The sequence below is a fragment of the Oncorhynchus mykiss genome, chromosome 27 (genome assembly GCF_057628025.1).
Source record: "Oncorhynchus mykiss isolate SJ-2025 chromosome 27, ASM5762802v1, whole genome shotgun sequence".
NCBI classification, from domain to species: Eukaryota; Metazoa; Chordata; class Actinopteri; order Salmoniformes; family Salmonidae; genus Oncorhynchus; species Oncorhynchus mykiss.
In genome coordinates this window covers 25,924,014-25,946,853 of record NC_143048.1, presented here as the reverse complement: position 1 = coordinate 25,946,853, position 22,840 = coordinate 25,924,014, and the positions used below count along the sequence as shown (strand labels likewise).

Sequence of the window (22,840 nt, the reverse complement as noted above, 5' to 3'; positions counted from 1 at the left end):
TGCCTCTTAGACTGGGATGGGTGGATGGCAGTCAGACAGACAGCATGACAAAGTCTCTTTATACAGTCTCACTTTGTCTGCCTCCAGAACTCACTCTAGTTCTGAATAGGAGGATGCTGCAGTTCACTGTTTGACACAATCGTCTTTGAAAGGTACGTTGGACAATGATAGGATGCCAAATCTTTGTGTTATAGGCTTTAGTACATATTCTCTGTGATGTTTTATATGACCAGATGACGATGGGATCAGGCTCTCACCGGTTCACTGTGTTGTGAAGTCATGACACCACGATGTACTCATCACACCCAGAAAGCAAAGCCCACAGTCTGCTGCTGTGGGATAGGGCTTATCTGGCACGGACATGGTCAAATGCAGAATTATATCAAATGGATGCCATGTTGTTATTATGTTTTACGAATATGGAGTACTTGAGTCTAGATATGTGTGTGATGCTGCATGACGCAGGGCGGCATATAAATGGCATATAAATCAACTCCTGCCCCTTGAACTCAAGTCAGCTCACAGAAACATAAAGGACATACAGTCCCAGATCAGCAGTCATTTGTCCCTTTTAGAACAGATGATATTCTATTCTAATGTGGTTGCTGCCCTTCAAAAACATGTTAACGGTATTATTTGGGGTAATGGTTTTCATTTCCTGCTTGAAATCCGATTTGTCAGCAGGGGACAGAGAAAAAGTAGTCATTTTCAGATAAATTTGAGATTTATTTATTTGTTAGGAGGGTAAAAATGGGAGAGGAGGAGAGAAAGAATTGCTTCACTGAGTGAGCAGAACGTTCTGTATAGTGTGGCGCATAGTGAGGCTGTTCTTAACCTCTGTGTAGGATCCAAACGCCAAAGAGCCAAACGTCTTTCATTAATCTTGAGACAAAGTCCCTGCATCAGCAGAACCGCAGACTCCACGGCAGAGTGAGGATCATACTGAAAACTTTGAGAAGAAATACAACAAGAAACTCACCCGCCTCAACAGCAGCTATCCCTCCTCTGCTCCTTGCTCCCTTTTTAATTAAGAAGAAGAAATTACCCTACGGGTTGATGCATAAGAGACAAAACACTTAGCATGTCTGGCCTTATATAAGATTCTACATTCTGTTGCCTAAAATAAATCAATTTATTCAGACCTCCAGGGTACGCTTTTTCATGGCTAAAAGGGTCCTGTGTTGATTCTAGTTTAGCTGCTACACCACTTAAGCACTCATCTGGCTGTGTGGCTGTATTTAAACGAAGGAATGGGAGGTATGAATTTATATAACGTACCAAGAGAGGGAGGAAAGGGGTAAGACCAGGCTTGACAAAAGAGAAGAGGGAGAAAGCTCTAATTTCAGTCTCTGAAAAGCAAAAATGTAAGCTTTTGCCAAATGCTAAATTAATATCTAGAGTCCTCTGACACATCCTCAGATACTGTACCTTCTTGCACATTAATCATAATTGATACCCATTTGAAATTAGAGAGAGATGGAGGAGAAGGAGAGAGAGGGAGAAGGAGAGAGAGAGAGTGGGTAGGGAGGCTGTGTTCTTTTGTGTTGCTCACTCTGTCTCCCGTGGTGATGTCATAGGGGATCAAGTCATGGAGGCTCGGGCCAGGCTGATGATTCACACAGATAGATGAGGAAGCCAATAGGGACAGGGGAAGACCCAGGAGAGACAGGAGACAGGAGAGGAGTGGATAGCAGCAGCAGCTCCCTCCCTGCCACATGAAGGGAGCCAGTTGATTAGGAGGAGGAGAATAATAAGCTTAGCCTGCATGTGTATTGTGTCAAGGCTGGCTGAGTTTAATAGGGGACTCACAGCAGGTAAACCACAACTAACTAAACTCACACTGCATCACTAGGAGCACATGTTCAACCACAGAACTAGCCTGTCCTGTGCCAGGTTTACCCCATTGTTCTGCTTTTGTTATTGTTTGTGTTTGCAGTGCTGGGTATTTTGTCATCTAAGTGGTTTGCTCTCTACTGGCTGAACTGTATGTTCAGTAGGTCCAGTGTCTTTTTAATGGCTCTCTTAATTAACTAACTGTAAAATGTTAGTCTCGTCAGAGAGGATGCCCAAGCGTGCCATTTAGCCCAGGGTAATGAGATCAACCTCTTGTTGCCCAAGCAAACACAGATAAAGCATTTCGTATTAATTAAATAGGACTTTCTTAGTGCAGGGCAGCAGCCAGCGAAGCTGCCACAATTCTTTCAGCAGTAACATAGCTGAAATGTCATGGGGATATGGAGTGTGTTTGGCGTTGGGTTGTGAGTGTGGCCAACCAGCTACATGTCAGAGGGAACAGGGATGGATCCTGGAGCAGTGTCTGGAAAATAGTATGCTACATTACTGGGTGAGACAGAGAAACAGGGACACGTGGCACGTTTAGCAGAGTCCTCCGCTGGCCAACAGAAAATCACCTCCAAGCTGGAAAAACAAGCCTTGTGCAGTTTGTTTGTTTTTTCTCTTTCTTCCTCAGTCCCCGAAACCACAGTCAAACACCCTCCAAGTTGCTCAAATTCTCTGTGCTGGAACATGGACTTTATACCACATTGCTGTAAAACATTCAAATTTCAGGGAAAGGCTTGAGTCATCGTATATTGATTGCATTTCATTGGACTTACATCCATGTTACACAGACAGTAGTTGCAGACAGGGGTATTAATGTGTCCTTTTAATAACTCAACTATGCAATTATAATAAACTCTAAGGTATAATTAGTAACTCCAGCAATTGTGGATCTGTGTCAGTTATTTTCACTCTTTTCACATGATCCATATAAACTCCTGGATTAGACAGGGATGTTTCTAGTCCTCGCTTTCTCCCTTAATGTTGCAGTATGCGCTCATTTTCTTTGACAGCGTCGGTTGTCACTTTCCACCCCATGGCTTACTTTACTGTATCGCGCGACTTTATTTCACACAAAAACACAACGTAAGGTGACAAACCCCTTTTAGGCAGAATCTAATTTCATTACATTCATCAGCGCTCCCATTTAACTGAAAAGTCTGAATTAGGGTCGATCAATTATTTTGTCTGAAGGAAATTCGGAGTGCATTCTTGATGTGTCTGGAAAGAACTCCTGAGACTACGGTGACAAATCAGAGAGACTGTAGGTCTGCCCTTTACCCTGTTGTCGCATTGAGCCCACGCCCTGCTCTGAGCACTGAGCTCTCAGCCTTGGCCCAACGAGCTCCGCATCTCGTTTAATCAGGCTTTGGGGAGTGAAATATGGGCCTGGCGAGCCTGCTGCACCAAAGTCCCATTCATCTGGTTTCAATCTCCTCTCCTCCCTCGGATGTGGCCGCGTGGGAATTCCTTATCTGGCTGACGGGCCGGGAGGGGCCACCCCGCACTGAGACTGAATGGGCTGAGCAGCCCAAAGGCCAGCCTTATTTATTGAGGGAGTGTGTGAGAGCTGTGAAGCTTTTGCCACATATGGATGCATGGGGACCTCTGCTCTGCTTTGCTGCTGACCCCTAGTGATGGGAGAAGGTTTTTGGCCTTTCCTGGAGCTCTATCTTTAAAGGGCTTCTTAGGCATGTTGTTAACTGGTGCTGTAAGATGCCTAGTTGCATCACATGCATTATTTGAGTGGATATCTAGTATATGGCACATTACAAGTGGACAAAGTACAGTAATGATTCTAAATAGTTTACTATTGATAGGCTGCTCTATTAGGCCTACTGAAATGCTGCATTGTTTTCTTATGCCAGCATTTAGTAAGTAAAGAGATGCCTGTACTTTATATGTGAGTGATTGTGTATTCTGTGTACTCATGAGACAGAGTGTGTGTATGTGTGTCTAGCAGGCACTCACTGTCAGTCGGCTCCATTGGACCTGAGTAGCCAGCAGCACAGATGGTAACCTGGGCCATTAGTGATCCTCTGAGCATAAATGGGACCTTTCCTGGAAGCTCTGGCTCCTGTTTGCCCTCCACAGCAACAGGAGCACTTTGTCTTTGTCAGATACCTCACAAATCAACACATTTCACAAGCCGTGAAAGTTGCCATGGCACCTCTTCACCTCGGGGGATATCAAATCATATCAAGCTTTATTTCTACAGCACATTTCAGACATGGAATGTGCTTCACAGGAAAAAACAATGAAAAACAATGAAAATAAAAATGTGTATATTTACTACACAACCAACATAAGATTAAAAAAAACTAAAGAATAACAATACAATCTGAAAGATTAAAAAGCACCCTAAGGAAAAGCAAAGCTAAAAGGGTGTGTTTTAAGATCTCTTTTAAATATGTCCACAGTTTCGGCCCCCCTCAGGTTCTCTGACAGGCAATTCCAGAGGCTGTGGGCATAGTAACTAAAATCTGCCTCCCCATGCCTCTTGGTCCTAGGCTTTGGGATAGTTGAAAGGCAAGTTCCAGAGGACTTGAGGGACCTACTGGGTACATAACTTAAAAGCATGTCTGACATGTATTGGGGTGCACAATCGTGGATTAATTTAAAAAACAATAGAAGAATCTTAAAGTTAATTATAAAACTCACAGGCAGCCAGTGCAGAGACCTTAAAACTAGTGTAATGTGTGCTCTCTGTCTTGGTCAGTACCCGGGATACAGTGGAGGCTGGTAGGAGGAGCTATAGGAGGACGGGCTCATTGTAATGACTGGAATGATATAAATGGAACGGTATCATACACATCAAAGATATGGAAACCACGTTTGACTCTGTTCCATTTATACCATTCTAGCCATTACAATGAGCCCGTCCTCCTATAGCTCCTCCCACCAGCCTCCACTGCCGTGCTGCAGCATTCTGTATGTTTTGCAGTTGACCAATGGCTCTCTTGGGTAGACTAGACAGTAGTCAAGCGTGACTCAAGCCTGCTTGTAATAAAAGCCTGAATGAGTCTCTCTGTATCAGCCTGAGAGAGAAATGGCCGCACCTTGGCAATGTTCCTCACGGCGGTAAAAAGCTATTTTGGTTACATGTGCGATTCAAAATTGAGTTCAAAATCTAAAATAGCACCTAGGTTTTTTACCTGGTGTTTTATCTTTATTGGCCTTGAATTAAAATATGCGGGCAGATTATTTCTCTGTGCTTTGGCTAAAACAATAAGTACCTCGATCTTGTCTTGATTTAGCTGAAGAAAGTTGTGAGCCATCCAAGTATTTAAATCACTAATACAGTCTAATAATATATCAAGTTGTGTAGCAAACTCATCACGTGGAGGACAGCTCGTATAGGTTTGCCATGGTAGGATTTATCAGGCCATCAATGGTCGAGAAGAGCACTCTCAAATTATTCGGATTATTAGTCATCAAGTTAGAAAAATTGAGATGGGTCCCTCGATGTGCCCTTCCCAGTCATCAGACAGGATGGATAGGGTGACTCCACTCCCATGCAGCAACAGCGGCATCCTGTATACACTCCTGGTTTCATGTTTCGTGTATTTGTTATGTTCTGCTTAGTCGATCAAGTAAAAGGATGAATCAGATGCATACCATAATTCTGGAGACTATGGAGAATATGGAGAATATGTTACTCTTGCTGGCGAGCTAGCAGACTCGGATGAAGGGGAGGGAGTTAGTGTCCCGTCTGTTTTCAATTAGCTTGTTAAATGTACAACATGGAACTCACTCTGCTCTGTTGTTGTTCAGATCCTATTCTTCCATGGACAACAGCCCAGCTCTTCAGTGCCCTTGCTCAGATACGCTCCGTCTAACCCCGGGTGAACTCACGGGCTTCGACAGTGACAAACAGTGGCAGTGGACAAACTAATGGAATTAAATGTGTGTTGAGAGGAGAGGGACCAGGAAAGTATCCTGAGGCCCAGCAGCATACTCAGGCCACAAAATGTAGTATGTCCAAACCCAGGCCATTTTACACCATATAAAACCATGCTTTAGCATTAGCATGTCCAAACCCAGGCCATTGTACACCATCTAAAGCCATGCTTTAGCGTTAGCATGTCCAAACCCAGGCCGTTTTACACCATCAAAAGCCATGCTTTAGCGTTAGCATGTCCAAACCCAGGCCGATTTACACCATCTAAAGCCATGTTTTAGCGTTAGCATGTCCAAACCCAGGCCAATTTACACCATCTAAAGCCATGTTTTAGCGTTAGCATGTTCAAACCCAGGCCGTTTTACACCATCTAAAGCCATAATTTAGTACAGCTCTAAATATAGTGCAGGCTTTGATGTTGTTTTGAAACAGCCCTGTTTTCACGTACCACCACTAACCTTTGTATATACTCGTGTGTTTTATTGTCTTACTTGTAAAAGGAGTTAGAGAGACTCCTTTAAAACATCATCATCGAAATATTGAATTGCATTTAATAAAAGTTAATGGTACAATACTTAAGGCAGACAGCATTTGATGTTTTTTATTGGTCGTACTGTATGGTGATATAGAGCATCCATCACCACAGAGACTGGGCAACCACCATGCATTCCACTTCTTGGTCATCCACCTAGTCAACTCTATTTTCCACCTAATTGACATAAAAAATTGCAGATTGCAGCTAAATGGACTTGGCAGCACCGTAGCATATTATTGATCTTCGGAGGTCAATGCACAAGTCCAGGCAGCACCGACAATGTGAGCGGAGTTCACCAGCAGCCAGCCACAAATGGAGATTAGATTCATAAATAACAGGGAAATAAGCATTGTCCATTTTGTGTCCTGGATAATGGAGAGACTTGCACACAGGTGCCTGTTGTGCCAGGTGAAGTAGTATACAAAAAGGTTATTGATATGGGTACTGTGGCAATTCTGTTTGGTCTCAGTGCTTCTCTATCTGTCTGTCCATAGCATAATTTAGTTTCTATCACACCAATACCCAACATGACAGCTCCTGTTTATCAGCAGCAGGTGAGGCAGTATTAAACAGTGCTTTAATTCATAAGGCCAGCTTCCAAGTTGACTGCACCATCTGTTTTGATGGCAGGGTCAAGCCGAGCCTGAACCCCATGGAGGTAAATGTATGACTGTTTTTCTTTTTCTAGGCATTGTTTCTTGTTTCTTCTCCAGCTAAATGTTACAGTATAAGTCCTCTGTTATTAATATTTCCTTTCTGTTTACACAATCCTGGAAAATAACCTTTCTGTTTGCCAAGAAAAATAACTTAATGCCACTCAAAGCGAAACATCTTTGAGCTCAGAAAACAATAGTTTTGCTGAATTCTTGGAGACACTTTCCAAGTGCTTGATAAAAATAAATGTTTTCCTAATAGAGGTAAATTCATATAGTTTCTATGAAAATACATGTCATTTCTTAACAGGATGTAGAATTGTTTTCTTTGAATATCACGAATTGCTGAGTCTTTCAATTATTGCCATTGTTTTTCATCCTCACTTATTGTTTACACAACCACCTCACTGGGCAAATGATTTTCAGCAAAGTTTTCTAATGTTTTTATGGAACCGGCAAAAAGCGGTCTATTCTAGCCTGTTTGGAAATGTCTAACCTTGTCGAGGGATTTCAGTCCCCTGTCCATGAAATATGGATACGCTGCACTGTACTCGGTGGGGGTGGGGCATTGGAGGCTAGTAAAGTTTGTGCAGGGGCGTGTGTGTGTGCATGTCTCTCTGTCTTAGTGTGAACGCACACCACAACCACATGTGAAGCAAACACAGAGAGAGAGAGAGAGAGAGAGAGAGAGAGAGAGATGACCAGCACATTAGTCAAATATTTTTGAGGAGTAAGTCTACACCTCTCTCTCTTTCTATCATTCTCTGTCCTGGGAAGAGAGAACTAAGCACATATTGTATGTAGACACTTTGGTCATGTGTAGCAAAGCGAATGAACACACATGCTGGTTTATTTTGGAGCGGCCAGATGTGGGGAGGATATATTGCCACAGCAAAGCAGAGGGTCTTTCTCCAAGCCCCACAACATGCGTCAGCTGCATTATCTTGCGCAAGCCAGACCATTTGATATTTGGGAGGCTTGTTTATTTAGAACACATCATGGAAATGGGAGGTCCTTTACATGGTGTTATTTCAACCTAAAAATAACCCCTTAAAAGGTTTAACACCATACAGACTCCGGCGATTATCCTGTGAGGGAGCCTGGAGTCTCTTAAAATGCATTGACATAATTAAAATTTAAATGGAGAACATCCATTCCAAATGATGAATTGGGTTTGAATTAAAACTCAACCAATGACTTTCAGTGGTGTCTGTGTTTGGGCCCTTTTAAGTCCTGTGCCTCTCTTTCCACTCTATCATATGTTGGAGCTGTGGTTTTACTGAGCCACATAAAGATAAAGGGAGGAAGGAGGAAGTGGGGCAGCGGTGGCTGCTTACTGGAACGTCTTGAGTACCACATGTGGTACACTCTGGAGCCCTGGTCGTTTAAGCTAACGGCTAAGCGGCTGATGGAACATCCATAGGATCGTGGATAACACCCGTGCATACAGTATGATTCCAACAGATGTAGGGTTTGGAAGATGTAAGCAGGTTTTAGTGACTTGGCGTTCCTTTGGGAAAAGTTGTAATTAGCTTTTTTTTGCTGAGAGAGTTTATCGAAAACTTTTGGGGAATTAAAAGCCCTCGGCATGAAACCAATTTAGCATCTATTTTGGGATTCTGTCAGTGGGATGGCGTCCGTTTTCCGCTTGATGTGACAAGCCCCTGAAATAGATGCTAATGAAGGCAACAAGCGAGCTTGAGGTGAAAACGTACCACAGTGTCCTACATTCTTGAGACCTTAGTGGAGTTTCATCTCCCATTCCGTATTTCCCATTTCCCCTCCCTTTACCTGTTCCTCTCTTCCAGGTCCAACAGATGATCCTGGAAGTGATTCCATTCCTTCTCTGCACTCGCCTGCTCTAGCCAGGCTCTTAGGAATCCATCATTGCAGACGAGTGCGGACACGACAGGGCCCTCATTTGAAACGTTTTTCCTCTCAAGCCCCGGCTCTCTCTCTCCATGCTTGAAGTGGCCCTGATCTTTAATAGTGCTGCAAGTGGCATGGAGAAAAGTTCCATGTCAGCAGAAGGGGTGTTGGTCACCGAGCGCAATGCAGGGAAGGATTATGGGTACTTTATCCCTCCAAAAAGCAGCCTCCAGTCAGAGAAAACACAGCCCTCTTTGATTCCACAGGAGGAAAATATTCATGACTTGGACCAAGAATTAGGGAGTGCCCGCGACACGTGCGATTGAATGTTTGGGCGTGATCTCTGGGAGCGTTTAAAAAGATTTACCCCCTTCAGAAGAACTAATTAAAAAGAGCCTGTATAAGAGGCAGTATAAATAAAGGAGTCTCTTTGAGAGCTCTGACGAGGGTTGTTTTCGTAGCCTGTCAGTTTGTACTACCGTCTCAGAGCATGGCTCTTGTCTGGGGAGCCATCAGAGATGTGAGAGGATTTCAGTGTTTCATGCCTTCCGTCTCTCTGGAAAGCCTCAGAGATGGCAGTAAAAGAGAGAGCATATGCTTTACCTCCCTCTGTGCCCATCTCTGTGATAACTCTGTTTCCCTGTGAAGAAAGCACCAATATACTGTATTTACCATTTGTATAGCCACAGCAACAGGAGGTCAACAAACCCACTGTGATGCAGTGTTCATTTCATTGATCTTTCTAAAACACCAAGCTGCACCTCTGGCTGTGACCTCTGAATATTTCAATGTTTTCCATCATCTGAATGTTTCTCCAGCTCAACTAAACCTGCTGTATGTCAGCTGTCACTTCTGATGCACTTCATACATATTGGTCAGAGCAAAGAGAAAAGCCAAATACAGTGCACCTGGTAACCTAGGAGGCTTTTCTCTATGTCCCAGCCCAGTGTTTTCTGAGTAGTTCTCCCCATCCGCTCCCTCTGTTCTCTCCTCCTGCCAGAGGAGCCTGTCAGTGGCGCAGGCTAAAACGTTTAGTATAGAGTGGCAGTGCTGAGAGATGAATGCTGCAGACCTCTCTCCCTGTCTGGACCCATACCTTGTGTGGAGCAGTTGGTAACTCCTATGCAATTTGAAACTCCATATGCCCCACAACTGCTATACTCTAATTCACATGTCTGCACAGAGGCATTGATTTTACCGTCAACATGAGATAGCCTTGCTTTTCCATTATGCAGATAGAGGAGTATGGAAGGGCATTTCTGAGACAGCATATGTTCACATAAAGCATGCAGCACGCATATACTGTTCACTCTCACACAGAGATGCACTCTTATTACAAAGACCAATACTGTACATATTCTCTAAAGGACTCTAAAGGAGTTAGTTTTGCATCCTCCACTTTTCCCCACTGCTTGTTCCTATAGCTAAGGTAAGATTAAAGCTCATTGTGGCCTTTTCCTCTCTTATTTTTCCTCCACTGATCTCTTCAGTCTTAAGAGCCAGAGGTCAGGAGCTTTAGCGGTGCTGAGGCCCCAACCAAGCCAATGTGCTGATGGGATGTGGAGCTTGACTTTGGTAAATGTGAAAGATCTGGGGCCGCTGCCTGCCTGCATCCCACTGGCTGCTCTATAATAAGATTGTACCGTTCTGTGGGGAGGTGGATTTACTGGAGCACAACTCCCCCTAGGGCATTTTTATAGAAATTGGATCCTCCACTACAGTTGCCCCAGCTCTCCCTCATTCGCTCTGTCTCTCACTCTCTCTGTTTCGCTCTGTTTCTCTGTCTCTCTCTGTTCCTCTCTCTGTTCCTTTCTCTGTCTCTCTGTTTCTTTCTGTCTCTGTTTCCCTGTCTCTTTGTCTCTCTGTCGCACTGTCTCTGTTTCTCTCTGTCTCTCTGTTTCCCTGTCTCTGTCTCTTTGTCTCTCTGTCTCTATCTGTTTCTCTGTCTCTCTCTGTTTCTGTCTCTCTGTCTCTCTCTGTCTCCCTGTCTCTCTCTCAGTTTCTCTGTCTCTCTCTGTTTCGGTCTCTCTGTCTCTCTCTCTGTCTTTCTTTAGCGCTTTTCTTTGCGAGCTCCATCAAAAATGACAATGTGCAGCCGCGTTGATCACAGTACAGAGAGTAGAGGAAATGAGGGGGGGGGGGGGGGGGGGGGGTGTCTAGTCAGAGCCAGAAGTTATTAACATAGTTATCTTATCGCAAAATACCTCTTTGACTTACAGCTCTCAGTTTAGATGGCCTCCTTAACATGGCATTTCCCAGGGCCCTATGGAATGTCAAGAAGACGTGAATTAATAGATGCCTCGTGATCAGACATGGGTTCAAGTACATGTGTATTAGAGTATCTGGTATTTAAAATACTTTTTTGTGTATTTTACTTTTTTCAAATACACAGCCCAAAACAAGTAATTGTATTTGAGTACTTGAATGGTTATTTGTAAAAACCAAATAGTATTGTATTTCAAATACATTGACTCAAATATACTCCCATGCAATTAACCCAGAACTTATTACTTATTTGAAATAAGTATTTGAAAATACTGTAACATAATTTCCAAGTGGATTTTCAAATACATTAAAATATTCAACCACCCCACTGGGCAAAGACATCAATTCAACATCTATTCCACATTGGTTCAACGTAATTTCATTGAAATTATGTGGAAATAACGTTGATTCAACCAGTGTGTGCCCAGTGTGACTTTTCTTTATAAATATATTTGAATACTTACTTTGAATGTATGTGAAAGTATTTGAGATATTTGAAATAGTACTTGAACCAAGGTCTGCTCATGATGGAACATATTTCGAGTTTCGTCATGCCTGACTGTAGGTAATGTCTTAGACTATTTACTATGTCACAAGTATGCATAGTAATTCAACCATTTTTTTGCTTCTGTTGCCAGAAAGCTGTTTAGCAAGCTGCCCACCAGTTCAAGTTTGTATGGAAACGACCAAGTCAAACAGTATTATGCCAAGTTTTTATTTTGCAAAGGTAGCAGCCGCCAAAGGAGCAATTATGCTAGCAGAGCTTAAATGCGCCAAAGCCACAGGCCTGGATAATATTCCAGCAAGGTTTCTTAGAGATTCTGCTGAGCAAATTGCCCCTTGCATTACGCATATCGTTAATCTCTCTCTTGAACAAGGCATCTTTACCAAGGACATGAAACCAGCTAAAGTTATACCTCTGTATAAGAAGGGGATAAAGTCTGACCCTGGGAATTGTAGGCCTGTATCTATCCTCATTATTACATCAAAGATCCCGGAGAGAGTTGTACATGAACAAATGTATGAATATGCCAAACTAAGTCTAATGTATGATTTTCAGTCGGGATTTAGAGAAACATAGTCCACTGATACTTTACCTGACTGACTTCATCAGGAAAGAGTTTGATGAGAGGAATCTTTGTGGAATGGTACTCCTTCCTCCTGGGGGGGAGCATGGCCAATAAAGTGCTAGGGAAGGTTCATTCCGGGACCAAGTTTCTGGCTAGAAAGTCCAAGCAGCTTGATAAGGACTCCGTGAGAGTGCTAGCCACTGACCTAATTCAATTCCATTTTGACTACGCAAATAATTCCTGGTTTGGGGTCTTGTCTAATCTTCTGAAGGGGAAGCTCCAGATTGCCCAGAATGAGCTGATCAGGACAGTATTGAAGGTGAGTCCACGTACTCACATAGGCAGGAGCTGCTTTCAGGAACTCAACTGGCTGCCTATTGAGGCTAGGGTGTCCCAGATTAGACTGAGTCTGGTTTCCAGGTGTATTTATGGTTCTGCACCCAGATATCTGACTGATTACTTTCCCCATGTTAGGGATGTACAAAACCACAGCACCAGATCAGGTATTGCTAATTTGTGCTTAAACAAATTCAGGAGTAATGCTGGGAAAGGTACTGTCTTGTATACTGGAGCCTCAGGGTAGAATGCCTTAAAAATAAAGTAAAAAACTGTTTGATGTCTCCTGTGCCCACGATGTGCCCACGATGTGCCCACGATGTGCCCACGATGTGCCCACGATGTAACTGCAATGATGAGATAGATGTTGTTCTTCTTTGTTTTTATGCTTTATTATCTCGCTGCCATACTCTGTCTCTTGTCTCAAGAGGACCACAGTGGATATAAGTTCCTGACTTTATTGTTTGTCATCCTCAATGATTTTACTGATGTGCGTGTATGACTTCTTCAAGTTTTATGTGTGCTTGTTTTTTTAAATGGTTGAATTAATTCACTAAATTAAAGTATGCTGAAATATCCCACTATATTAAAACCATTGAAAGCCAATGTCATAAAACTACAGACTACCGGATGTTCCTATACAGAGTCACCATAGTCTGCTGTGACACCCCGGTATGCCGCATACTGGGCATCTCACAAATGCCGGTTCCCATCGGTCCAAACTGCCACAGCTGTGCACACTGTGAATGAGGCCAATCCAAATTTGAGTGCAAATAGATTTCAAGGCAGGCTTATTCTGGACCACTTTGTTATTCATTCCACAGCACAAAATCCCCTCTCCATGACCATAAACTGTGGATGTAAAAGCTGACTGTAATGTCACTATAAAGACATTGACATCTTTGTCATGTTGTTGGCTGAAAGTTAGATCATTTCATATGTGGTAAATCTATTGACAGGTGATGAAGTGAAGCCTACTTCCAAACCCAAACTGTCTTTATTGGCTCATCGTGCTTGTTGGAAGTTTGTTGAGAGTTGGCAAAAGGAGTGAACGATATACAGCACAGTTAATTGCACATACAACACACAAACTTCCATATACCCCCTTTGATAACTAGCCCTACTTGTATTTCTCAAATGCAGTACCCTGCCTGTGAGTCCTCTGTCAAAGAGAGGGAGCAGGGAGGCGTGGGCGGGCTGGCGGTGGAGAGGTGAGCCTACTAGCTGTTATCAGGCCAAGCACACAGAGCAGGGAGTTCAGCCCTGGGGTGACGAGTGTGGGGCACTGATTAGACAGCACGGCTTAAACAGGCCTTGTCTAGCAGCGGGCACTGGGCTCCCAACGGAATATCACCGGGCCCCAACACTCACACTCTCTCGGACACACACACTCCAGCCAACCTCCTCCTCCTTAAAGTGATTAGGAGCTATGCTGAGAGGATACCCAGTGTCCTCTGTGCTGGCTGGATCCTTCTCTCCTAGGCTTCTCTCCATAACTTCCATCCAAAGTAATATCTGCGGGGAGCCCACAAGATGAATGGCTCTGCAAATGCTGCATTAAAAAGTCATGAACGGGGACACCTTCAGGGGTGCTGGGAGCTCCTTGGCTGGGAAGAGGTGGCCCTTTTTTCTGCTGAGTAGTGATTTGAGCAGAGCAGGGGAGCGCAAGAGCAGTAGGAGGACCTCAGTAATGTGTCCTGTCAACAGGGTCGTATTCAGCGGACTGAGGGCCCTGATGTACTGTAATATGGCTTCCTCTCCTGTGTTGCTGGGTGCCAGTCAGTGAGTGCATCTGGGGTTGTGTCTAAGTGGTGACTCAGATGGATGTGAGTGATTGGCGTGGAGCCCAGGGTTATTGCAGCAGGGAAATGTGAAGTGAAGGAAACTTAAAGAGCTGCACACAAAGTTCACAGAGTAATGATGTCATCACTGTGAGTCAGTCAACCAATTCTGTATAAGCGGTTTACAGTTAGGCTACCTTCCTCCCCGTACCAAATCAAATCAAATTTGATTTGTCACATGTGCTGAATACAACTGGTGTAGACTTTACCATGAACTGCTAGCTTACGACTCGTAAGTTGTCACCCATCTCCAACGGCACCATCTTTAACACAAACTTACACCAAGTCACATGTTTTATAGGGCAGACCAGCGACCATTCTCATTGGCGCTGACAGCTCATACATGTGCTGTTCCTGAGGGGGTGGCAACTGAATAAGAAGAAAGGTGCCTATGACTGATGCATTGACCACATTAGGTGATCCATGGAACATTGACAACGTCATCGAGGGTGATAGGGCACAAAAGCATTCTTTCAACGAGTCGCTGTCTGTTGAATCACTCAAGCCCAGACATAACACACAGTGTTTGTGTAAGTATGTATACCACACTGTATATTTAGTGATTTTTTTGAAACACTCTGCACCTAATCAGCAACATACCACTGAGTAATGAAAAGGAGATAATATAATGTTTACATGACCAGGACATACGGCATCCGAACAAGCATTTGGATAACTTTATTTAAAAGCTATTTGAAGCCAGGCTCTTAGCCCGCTCTCTGCAGTGACTAAATTAAATGTGATAGTTAGGTTAATGCTGAGGCACCAAAAATATCTCTCGCATTTGAGGGAGTAAGCCCAGTGGGGTTGTGGAGCCTGTGCATTGTTTTCCCTATGTCGGGTCTACCAGGTGGAGGGAGTCGTATGTCCCCTTGGCCCCCCTCCCCTAAGCTTCATCCCTCTGCAAATCCCCCCGACGCCTCTCCCTAATTCCCCTCAAGCCAGTGGGGCTGTCCAGCATCCTCCAATAAATTAGCCCAGCGGCCCCCGCTGCGTAATAGGCCCTAACAGTCTGGCTTCTGGCCAGGGGCCGAGTCACAAGCCCCATGTATGCTACTGACTGAACCTAGTGTAACCCATACCCTGTCCTACAGCAAAGAACCTGACAGCTAGGTCGGCTTGGGAGATATTGACTAGTTATAGTCTTTGTCTCATTGTGGTTTGGATGGTTTTTATTGTTTGATTCTGTTTCTTGTACATATTATGTCCTAGTAATTCTGATTCTGTTTCCTATCTCACTAGGTTTTTTACTCCAGCTATATTCTGCCTGTGGCTGCTGTCTGGCGGTGTATATGGTTCTAGTTGTCTGACAGTGTCTCTGTTCTCTCTCTCTCCAGCGCTGCTGAGCCTGCTGACGGCTGGCGCCCAGACAGAAATGAAGAGAGTTGTCGGAGACAACGCCACCCTGCCGTGCCACCATCAGTTCTGGCAGTCCAACGCGCAGTTGCTCGACATCGAGTGGCTACTGCAGAAGCCCAACTCCAAGCAGAGAGTGGTGAGGAAGCAGCTCTCTCTCTCTCTCTCTCTCTCTCTCTCCTTCCTTCTCTCTCTCTCTCTCTCTCTCCTGTCTTTCTTTGTCATTGTCTCTCTTTCCTTCCTTCTCTCTATCTTTCTTCTCACTCCTTTTCTCTATACCCCCCCCAATCTCTTTGTTGCAACCAATATGGTATCATTTGAATAGATTTTTCAAAGGCACACTTACACAACACAATGTTCCTCCAATTTGTTTCCTTCCCATCTCAACCATTTTCTACTTCCTGCAGTTTACTCTTACTCTCTCCTAATTCCTCTTTCCTCTATTTATTTAATCTGCTCAGGGTTTCTTTCATAGGCTTTTTCAGATTCCCTGAAGTGTTACAATGTCGACAGAGATACAGTAGTAAACAAATTACTGTGGCTGAAAGTCCACCAGAGACACAGTTAATAAATAAAGCCTATACATCCTACCAGCTGTGAAAATAGAATACCTAGACCTTCCAGTCCCTGACAATTGAATTAGACCACATCAATACTGCCAGCTCTTAATAGGATAAAAATGGATCCATCCTATCACCTACCTTGAATCATTTACCCGAGTCTAAAAACAGCCCTAATCTAATTACTTGTGTTGTAGCTCTCAGAAGATGTTAGAGTATCAGTTTCTGTTTTGATTTGTTCCTGTTTTTTCTTAATGAAATGCAGTATCTGATAACAGTAAGACCATGGCATCTCAACAGTACTCGTCAGAACAAAGAGATGTCTTCTCTCTTTGGAAGTCATTCGTTAACACACTGATCTGTTGATTAGCAGTGAGAGATTTGGTTCCACAAGAAAATGGAGACAGGACAAAGGGGAGGAGGGAGAGAAGGGAGGCGGGAGAGAAGGGAGGAGGGAGAGAAGGGAGGAGGGAGAGAAGGGAGGTGGGAGAGAAGGGAGGTGGGAGAGAAGGGAGGCGGGTGAGAAGGGAGGAGGGAGAGAAGGGAGGTGGGAGAGAAGGGAGGAGGGAGAGAAGGGAGGTGGGATAGAAGGGAGGCGGGTGAGAAGGGAGGAGGGAGAGAAGGGAGGAGGGAGAGAAGGGGAGAAGAGAGTAGGGAAAGAAGGGAAGAAGGGAGTAGTGAGAGAAGGGAGGTGAGAGAGAAGGGAGGAGGGAGAGAAGGGGAGAAGAGAGTAGGGAAAGAAGGGAGAAGGGACAAAGGGAGGTGGGAGAGAAGGGAGGTGGGAGAGAAGGGGAGAAGAGAGTAGGGAAAGAAGGGAGAAGGGACAAAGGGAGGTGGGAGAGAAGGGAGGTGAGAGAGAAGGGAGGAGAGAGAGAAGGGAGTAGGGAGAGAAGGGAAGAAGAGAGTAGGGAAAGAAGGGAGAAGGGAAGAAGGGAGGTGGGAGAGAAGGGAGGAGGGAGAGAAAGGGAGAAGAGAGTAGGGAAAGAAGGGAGAAGGGAAGAAGGGAGGTGGGAGAGAAGGGAGATGGGAGAGAAGGGAGGAGGGAGAGAAGGGGAGAAGAGAGTAGGGAAAGAAGGGAGAAGGGACAAAGGGAGGTGGGAGAGAAGGGAGGTGGGAGAGAAGGGAGGAGGGAGAGAAGGGGAGAAGAGAGTAGGGAAAGAAGGGAGAAGGGAAGAAGGGAGGAGGGAGAGAAGGGAGGAGGGAGAGAAGGGGAGAAGAGAGTAGCGAAATAAGGGAGAAGGGAGTAGGGAGAGAAGGGAGGCGGGAGAGAAGGGAGTAGCGAGAGAATGGAGGTGGGAGAGAAGGGAGGCGGGAGAGAAGGGAGGAGCAAGAGAAGGGAAGCGGGTGAGAAGGGAAGAAGAGAGTAGGGAAAGAAGGGAGGAGGGAGAGAAGGGAGGAGGGAGAGAAGGGAGGCGGGAGAGAAGGGAGGAGCGAGAGAAGGGAAGCAGGTGAGAAGGGAAGAAGAGAGTAGGGAAAGAAGGGAGAAGGGATGAAGGGAGTAGGGAGAGAAGGGAGGAGGGAGTAGGGAAAGAAGGGAGTAGGGAGAGAAGGGAGGTGGGAGAGAAGGGAGGTGGGAGAGAAGGGAGGTAAGAGAAGGGAGGAGGGAGAGAAGGGGAGAAGAGAGTAGGGAGAGAAAGGAGGTAGAGAGAAGGGAGGAGGGAGTAGGGAAAGAAGGGAGAAGGGAAGAAGGGAGTAGGGAGAGAAGGGAGGTGGGAGAGAAGGGAGGAGGGAGAGAAAGGGAGAAGAGAGTAGGGAGAGAAGGGGAGAAGAGAGTATGGAAAGAAGGGAGAAGGGATGAAGGGAGGAGGGAGAGAAGGGAGGAGGGAGAGAAGGAAGGAGAGAGAGAAGGGAGTAGGGAGAGAAGGGAGGAGGGAGAGAAGGGAGGAGGGAGAGAAGGGAGAAGGGAGAGAAGGGAGGAGGGAGAGAAGGGAGGAGGGAGAGAAGGGAGTAGGGAGAGAAGGGAGTAGGGAGAGAAGGGAAGCAGGTGAGAAGGGAAGAAGAGAGTATGGAAAGAAGGGAGAAGGGATGAAGGGAGTAGGGAGAGAAGGGAGGAGGGAGTAGGGAAAGAAGGGAGTAGGGAGAGAAGGGAGGTGGGAGAGAAGGGAGGTGGGAGAGAAGGGAGGTAAGAGAAGGGAGGAGGGAGAGAAGGGGAGAAGAGAGTAGGGAGAGAAAGGAGGTAGAGAGAAGGGAGGAGGGAGTAGGGAAAGAAGGGAGAAGGGAAGAAGGGAGTAGGGAGAGAAGGGAGGTGGGAGAGAAGGGAGGAGGGAGAGAAAGGGAGAAGAGAGTAGGGAGAGAAGGGAGGTAGAGAGAAGGGAGGAGGGAGGAGGGAGAGAAGGGGAGAAGAGAGTATGGAAAGAAGGGAGAAGGGATGAAGGGAGGAGGGAGAGAAGGGAGGAGGGAGAGAAGGAAGGAGAGAGAGAAGGGAGTAGGGAGAGAAGGGAGGAGGGAGAGAAGGGAGGAGGGAGAGAAGGGAGAAGGGAGAGAAGGGAGGAGGGAGAGAAGGGAGGAGGGAGAGAAGGGAGGAGGGAGAGAAGGGAGTAGGGAGAGAAGGGAGGAGGGAGTAGGGAGAGAAGGGAGGTGGGAGAGAAGGGAGGAGGGAGAGAAAGGGAGAAGAGAGTAGGGAGAGAAGGGAGGTAGAGAGAAGGGAGGAGGGAGGAGGGAGAGAAGGGGAGAAGAGAGTATGGAAAGAAGGGAGAAGGGATGAAGGGAGGAGGGAGAGAAGGGAGGAGGGAGAGAAGGAAGGAGAGAGAGAAGGGAGTAGGGAGAGAAGGGAGGAGGGAGAGAAGGGAGGAGGGAGAGAAGGGAGAAGGGAGAGAAGGGAGGAGGGAGAGAAGGGAGGAGGGAGAGAAGGGAGTAGGGAGAGAAGGGAGGAGGGAGAGAAGGGAGGAGGGAGAGAAGGGAGTTGGGAGAGAAGGGAGGAGGGAGAGAAGGGAGAAGGGAGGAGGGAGAGAAGGGAGAAGGGAGGAGGGAGAGAAAGGAAGAAAATGGAAAACAAATGTAACACTTTTATTCCTCTGAAGGGGCTGGCACATTGCATTGACTATTTAACGGGGAGATAACATTGAAGGCACCATTAATTAAAATCAAATATCTGATAATTTGGTTAGGAATGAGACTGTGCCTGTGGCGGAATGAATAACAAATTATTTTATTTCCGCTGAAAGGCCGTGTTGAAATGGAAAAGAGCAGCTTGTCAACATTTAGCCTCTGTTGCCGAGCGTACAGGCTACATGTGTCAGGAGCACAGAGGGGAGAGAAAGCCTGAGCAAGGGCAGAGTACACTTGTGCTAACCTGGGGATGCGTATGCTAATGATAATGGTGGTAACCACCCATAGGCCCATATACTGAGGCCTTCCACAGACACGGAAACAAACAAAAATTTGACCAACTGGGGACATTTTGTTAGTCCCCACCAGGGTTGGGGAGTAACGGATTACAAAAGACTAGTAGCTGTAATCCGTTACATTACAGCAAAAATACCAGCAATAATAAAGTAATCAGATTACAGATACTTTTGAAAAACTAGATGATTACTTCGAGGATTACTTTTAAATTCAGAAATTTGCGAAAAAAAATCTTTGCCACTTCTCGGTTTTCTCAATGACATTCAAATCAGTTTGTTCACCTGAGTGAGTCTGACCACAAGTCAGAGACCACTATGATGACACACCAAATGTGTTTGATGGATTGTGGGAAAAGAGCTGGGATAGGCTTTTGTAGGCTACAGCCAAGCTATGTCTTCTAATGGTGCTGCTGTCGGCATCCAAAGATGATCCAACTTGAATAAACACTTGGAGGTGAAGATGACAGCAGTGGTGTAGTCTACGGCTATACGGATATCACTTATTATTGATATCTACATAGCGCATTGATGTAAATCACACTGCTACTCTCTGATTTAGCTATTTGAGCTTTACAGATTGTGGTTGTTATGGATGGCTGTTCACAGTTCAGAGTGAAAGAAAAGCAGCCAACGGGTGCTCAGCATATGTGGGAACTCCTTGGAAAATAATTTCAGGTGAAGCTCGTTGAAGGAATGTCAAGGCAAGAATCATCAAGGCAAGAATCTCAAATCTCAAATATATTTTGATTTGTTTAACACTTTTTTGGTTACCACATGATTCCATATGTGTTATGTCATAGTTTTGATGTCTTCACTATTATTTTACAGTGTAGAAAATAGTACAAATAAGGAAAAACCTTTAAATGAGTAGGTGTGTCCAAACTTTTGACTGGTACTGTCTATTAATGTAAAGATATAATTGAATGTAGTGGAAAGGGATGGGTTAGAAGAAACCAACATAACCAACCCATAAAGTAAAATGTAACATCTTATAGGGCCAGCTATGTAAACTTTAACATTGATTTATCCTGCAATAGATGTCGTTCAATTGGTAACATATATTTTTGTATTTTTCTAATGCCTCTTAAGGGGAAAGTAATCTAAAAGTAACATAATGTAAGCAGATAATGTTACTGAGTTTGGGTAATCAAAAAGTTACATTACTGATTACAATTTTGGACAGCTACAGTGCCTTGCGAAAGTATTCGGCCCCCTTGAACTTTGCGACCTTTTGCCACATTTCAGGATTCAAACATAAAGATATAAAACTGTATTTTTTTGTGAAGAATCAACAACAAGTGGGACAAAATCATGATGTGGAACGACATTTATTGGATATTTCAAACCTTTTTAACAAATCAAAAACTGAAAAATTGGGCGTGCAAAATTATTCAGCCCCTTTACTTTCAGTGCAGCAAACTCTCTCCAGAAGTTCAGTGAGGATCTCTGAATGATCCAATGTTGACCTAAATGACTAATGATGATAAATACAATCCACCTGTGTGTAATCAAGTCTCCGTATAAATGTACCTGCACTGTGATAGTCTCAGAGGTCCGTTAAAAGCGCAGAGAGCATCATGAAGAACAAGGAACACACCAGGCAGGTCCGAGATACTGTTGTGAAGAAGTTTAAAGCCGGATTTGGATGCAAAAAGATTTCCCAAGCTTTAAACAGCCCAAGGAGCACTGTGCAAGCGATATTATTGAAATGGAAGGAGTATCAGACCACTGCAAATCTACCAAGACCTGGCCGTCCCTCTAAACTTTCAGCTCATACAAGGAGAAGACTGATCAGAGATGCAGCCAAGAGGCCCATGATCACTCTGGATGAACTGCAGAGATCTACAGCTGAGGTGGGAGACTCTGTCCATAGGACAACAATCAGTCGTATATTGCACAAATCTGGCCTTTATGGAAGAGTGGCAAGAAGAAAGCCATTTCTTAAAGATATCCATAAAAAGTGTTGTTTAAAGTTTGCCACAAGCCACCTGGGAGACACACCAAACATGTGGAAGAAGGTGCTCTGGTCAGATGAAACTTTTTGGCAACAATGCAAAACGTTATGTTTGGCGTAAAAGCAACACAGCTGAACACACCATCCCCACTGTCAAACATGATGGTGGCAGCATCATGGTTTGGGCCTGCTTTTCTTCAGCAGGGACAGGGAAGATGGTTAAAATTGATGGGAAGATGGATGGAGCCAAATACACGACCATTCTGGAAGAAAACCTGATGGAGTCTGCAAAAGATCTGAGACTGGGACGGAGATTTGTCTTCCAACAAGACAATGATCCAAAACATAAAGCAAAATCTACAATGGAATGGTTCAAAAATAAACATATCCAGGTGTTAGAATGGCCAAGTCAAAGTCCAGAACTGAATCCAATCGAGAATCTGTGGAAAGAACTGAAAACTGCTGTTCACAAATGCTCTCCATCCAACCTCACTGAGCTCGAGCTGTTTTGCAAGGAGGAATGGGAAAAAATGTCAGTCTCTCGATGTGCAAAACTGATAGAGACATACCCCAAGCGACTTACAGCTGTAATCGCAGCAAAAGGTGGCGCTACAAAGTATTAACTTAAGGGGGCTGAATAATTTTGCACGCCCAATTTTTCAGTTTTTGATTTGTTAAAAAAGTTTGAAATATCCAATAAATGTCGTTCCACTTCATGATTGTGTCCCACTTGTTGTTGATTCTTCACAAAAAAATACAGTTTTATATCTTTATGTTTGAAATCTGAAATGTGGCAAAAGGTCGCAAAGTTCAAGGGGGCCGAATACTTTCGCAAGGCACTGTATCTAGTAACTGTAGTGAATTACATTTAGAAAGTAACCTACCCAACCTTGATCCCCAAAAGGTAAAATGCTATTTCTAGGGAGTTTAGGGTTAAGGTTAGAATTAGTGTTAGAATTAGATTCAGGGTTAGATTTAGGGTTAGGGTTAAGGTTAGGTTTTGGGGTTAGGGTAAGGGTTAGAGTTAGGGTTAGGGGAAATTATTTTGAATAGGACAGAATTTTGTCCCCACACGGTTAGTTGTACAAGACTGTGTTTGTGTGTGTGTGTGTGTGTGTTTGTGTGTGTGTGTGTGTGTTTGTGTGTGTGTATACTGTAAATGGCCAGTTGTCACCTGCAAGCACAGCAGGTAAACCCAGCTCCTGTGGCACTGATGTGCTGTGGCACCAGCATTTAGCAGTCACCATCTGCAGGCTCTCAGTTGCCCTGAGTAATAGGCTGCTGTGACAGCTGTGTTTGATAGTGTTGTTGTAGTGT

General features: G+C 44.7%; 1 protein-coding gene and 1 long non-coding RNA gene across 3 annotated transcripts in view; one reads left to right on the top strand and one right to left on the bottom strand.

The window, feature by feature from the left end:
- LOC149971285 (uncharacterized) overlaps positions 1–22,840 on the bottom strand; it is a 1,017,865-nt gene that overhangs the window by 696,803 nt on the left and 298,222 nt on the right. The window lies entirely within an intron of this gene.
- Positions 1–22,840, top strand: part of LOC110507849 (CXADR-like membrane protein) — a 93,656-nt gene that overhangs the window by 55,095 nt on the left and 15,721 nt on the right. The window contains exons 1-2 of one of the 2 annotated variants that reach the window (XM_036964986.2): positions 15,354–15,422; positions 15,647–15,804. In XM_036964986.2, the coding sequence (XP_036820881.1) occupies positions 15,685–15,804 (120 nt within the window). In that variant the 5' untranslated portion in view covers positions 15,354–15,422; positions 15,647–15,684. Of the gene's footprint in view, positions 1–15,353; positions 15,423–15,646; positions 15,805–22,840 lie in introns of those variants that run through there. The other variant, XM_036964985.2, reaches the window with a different exon arrangement.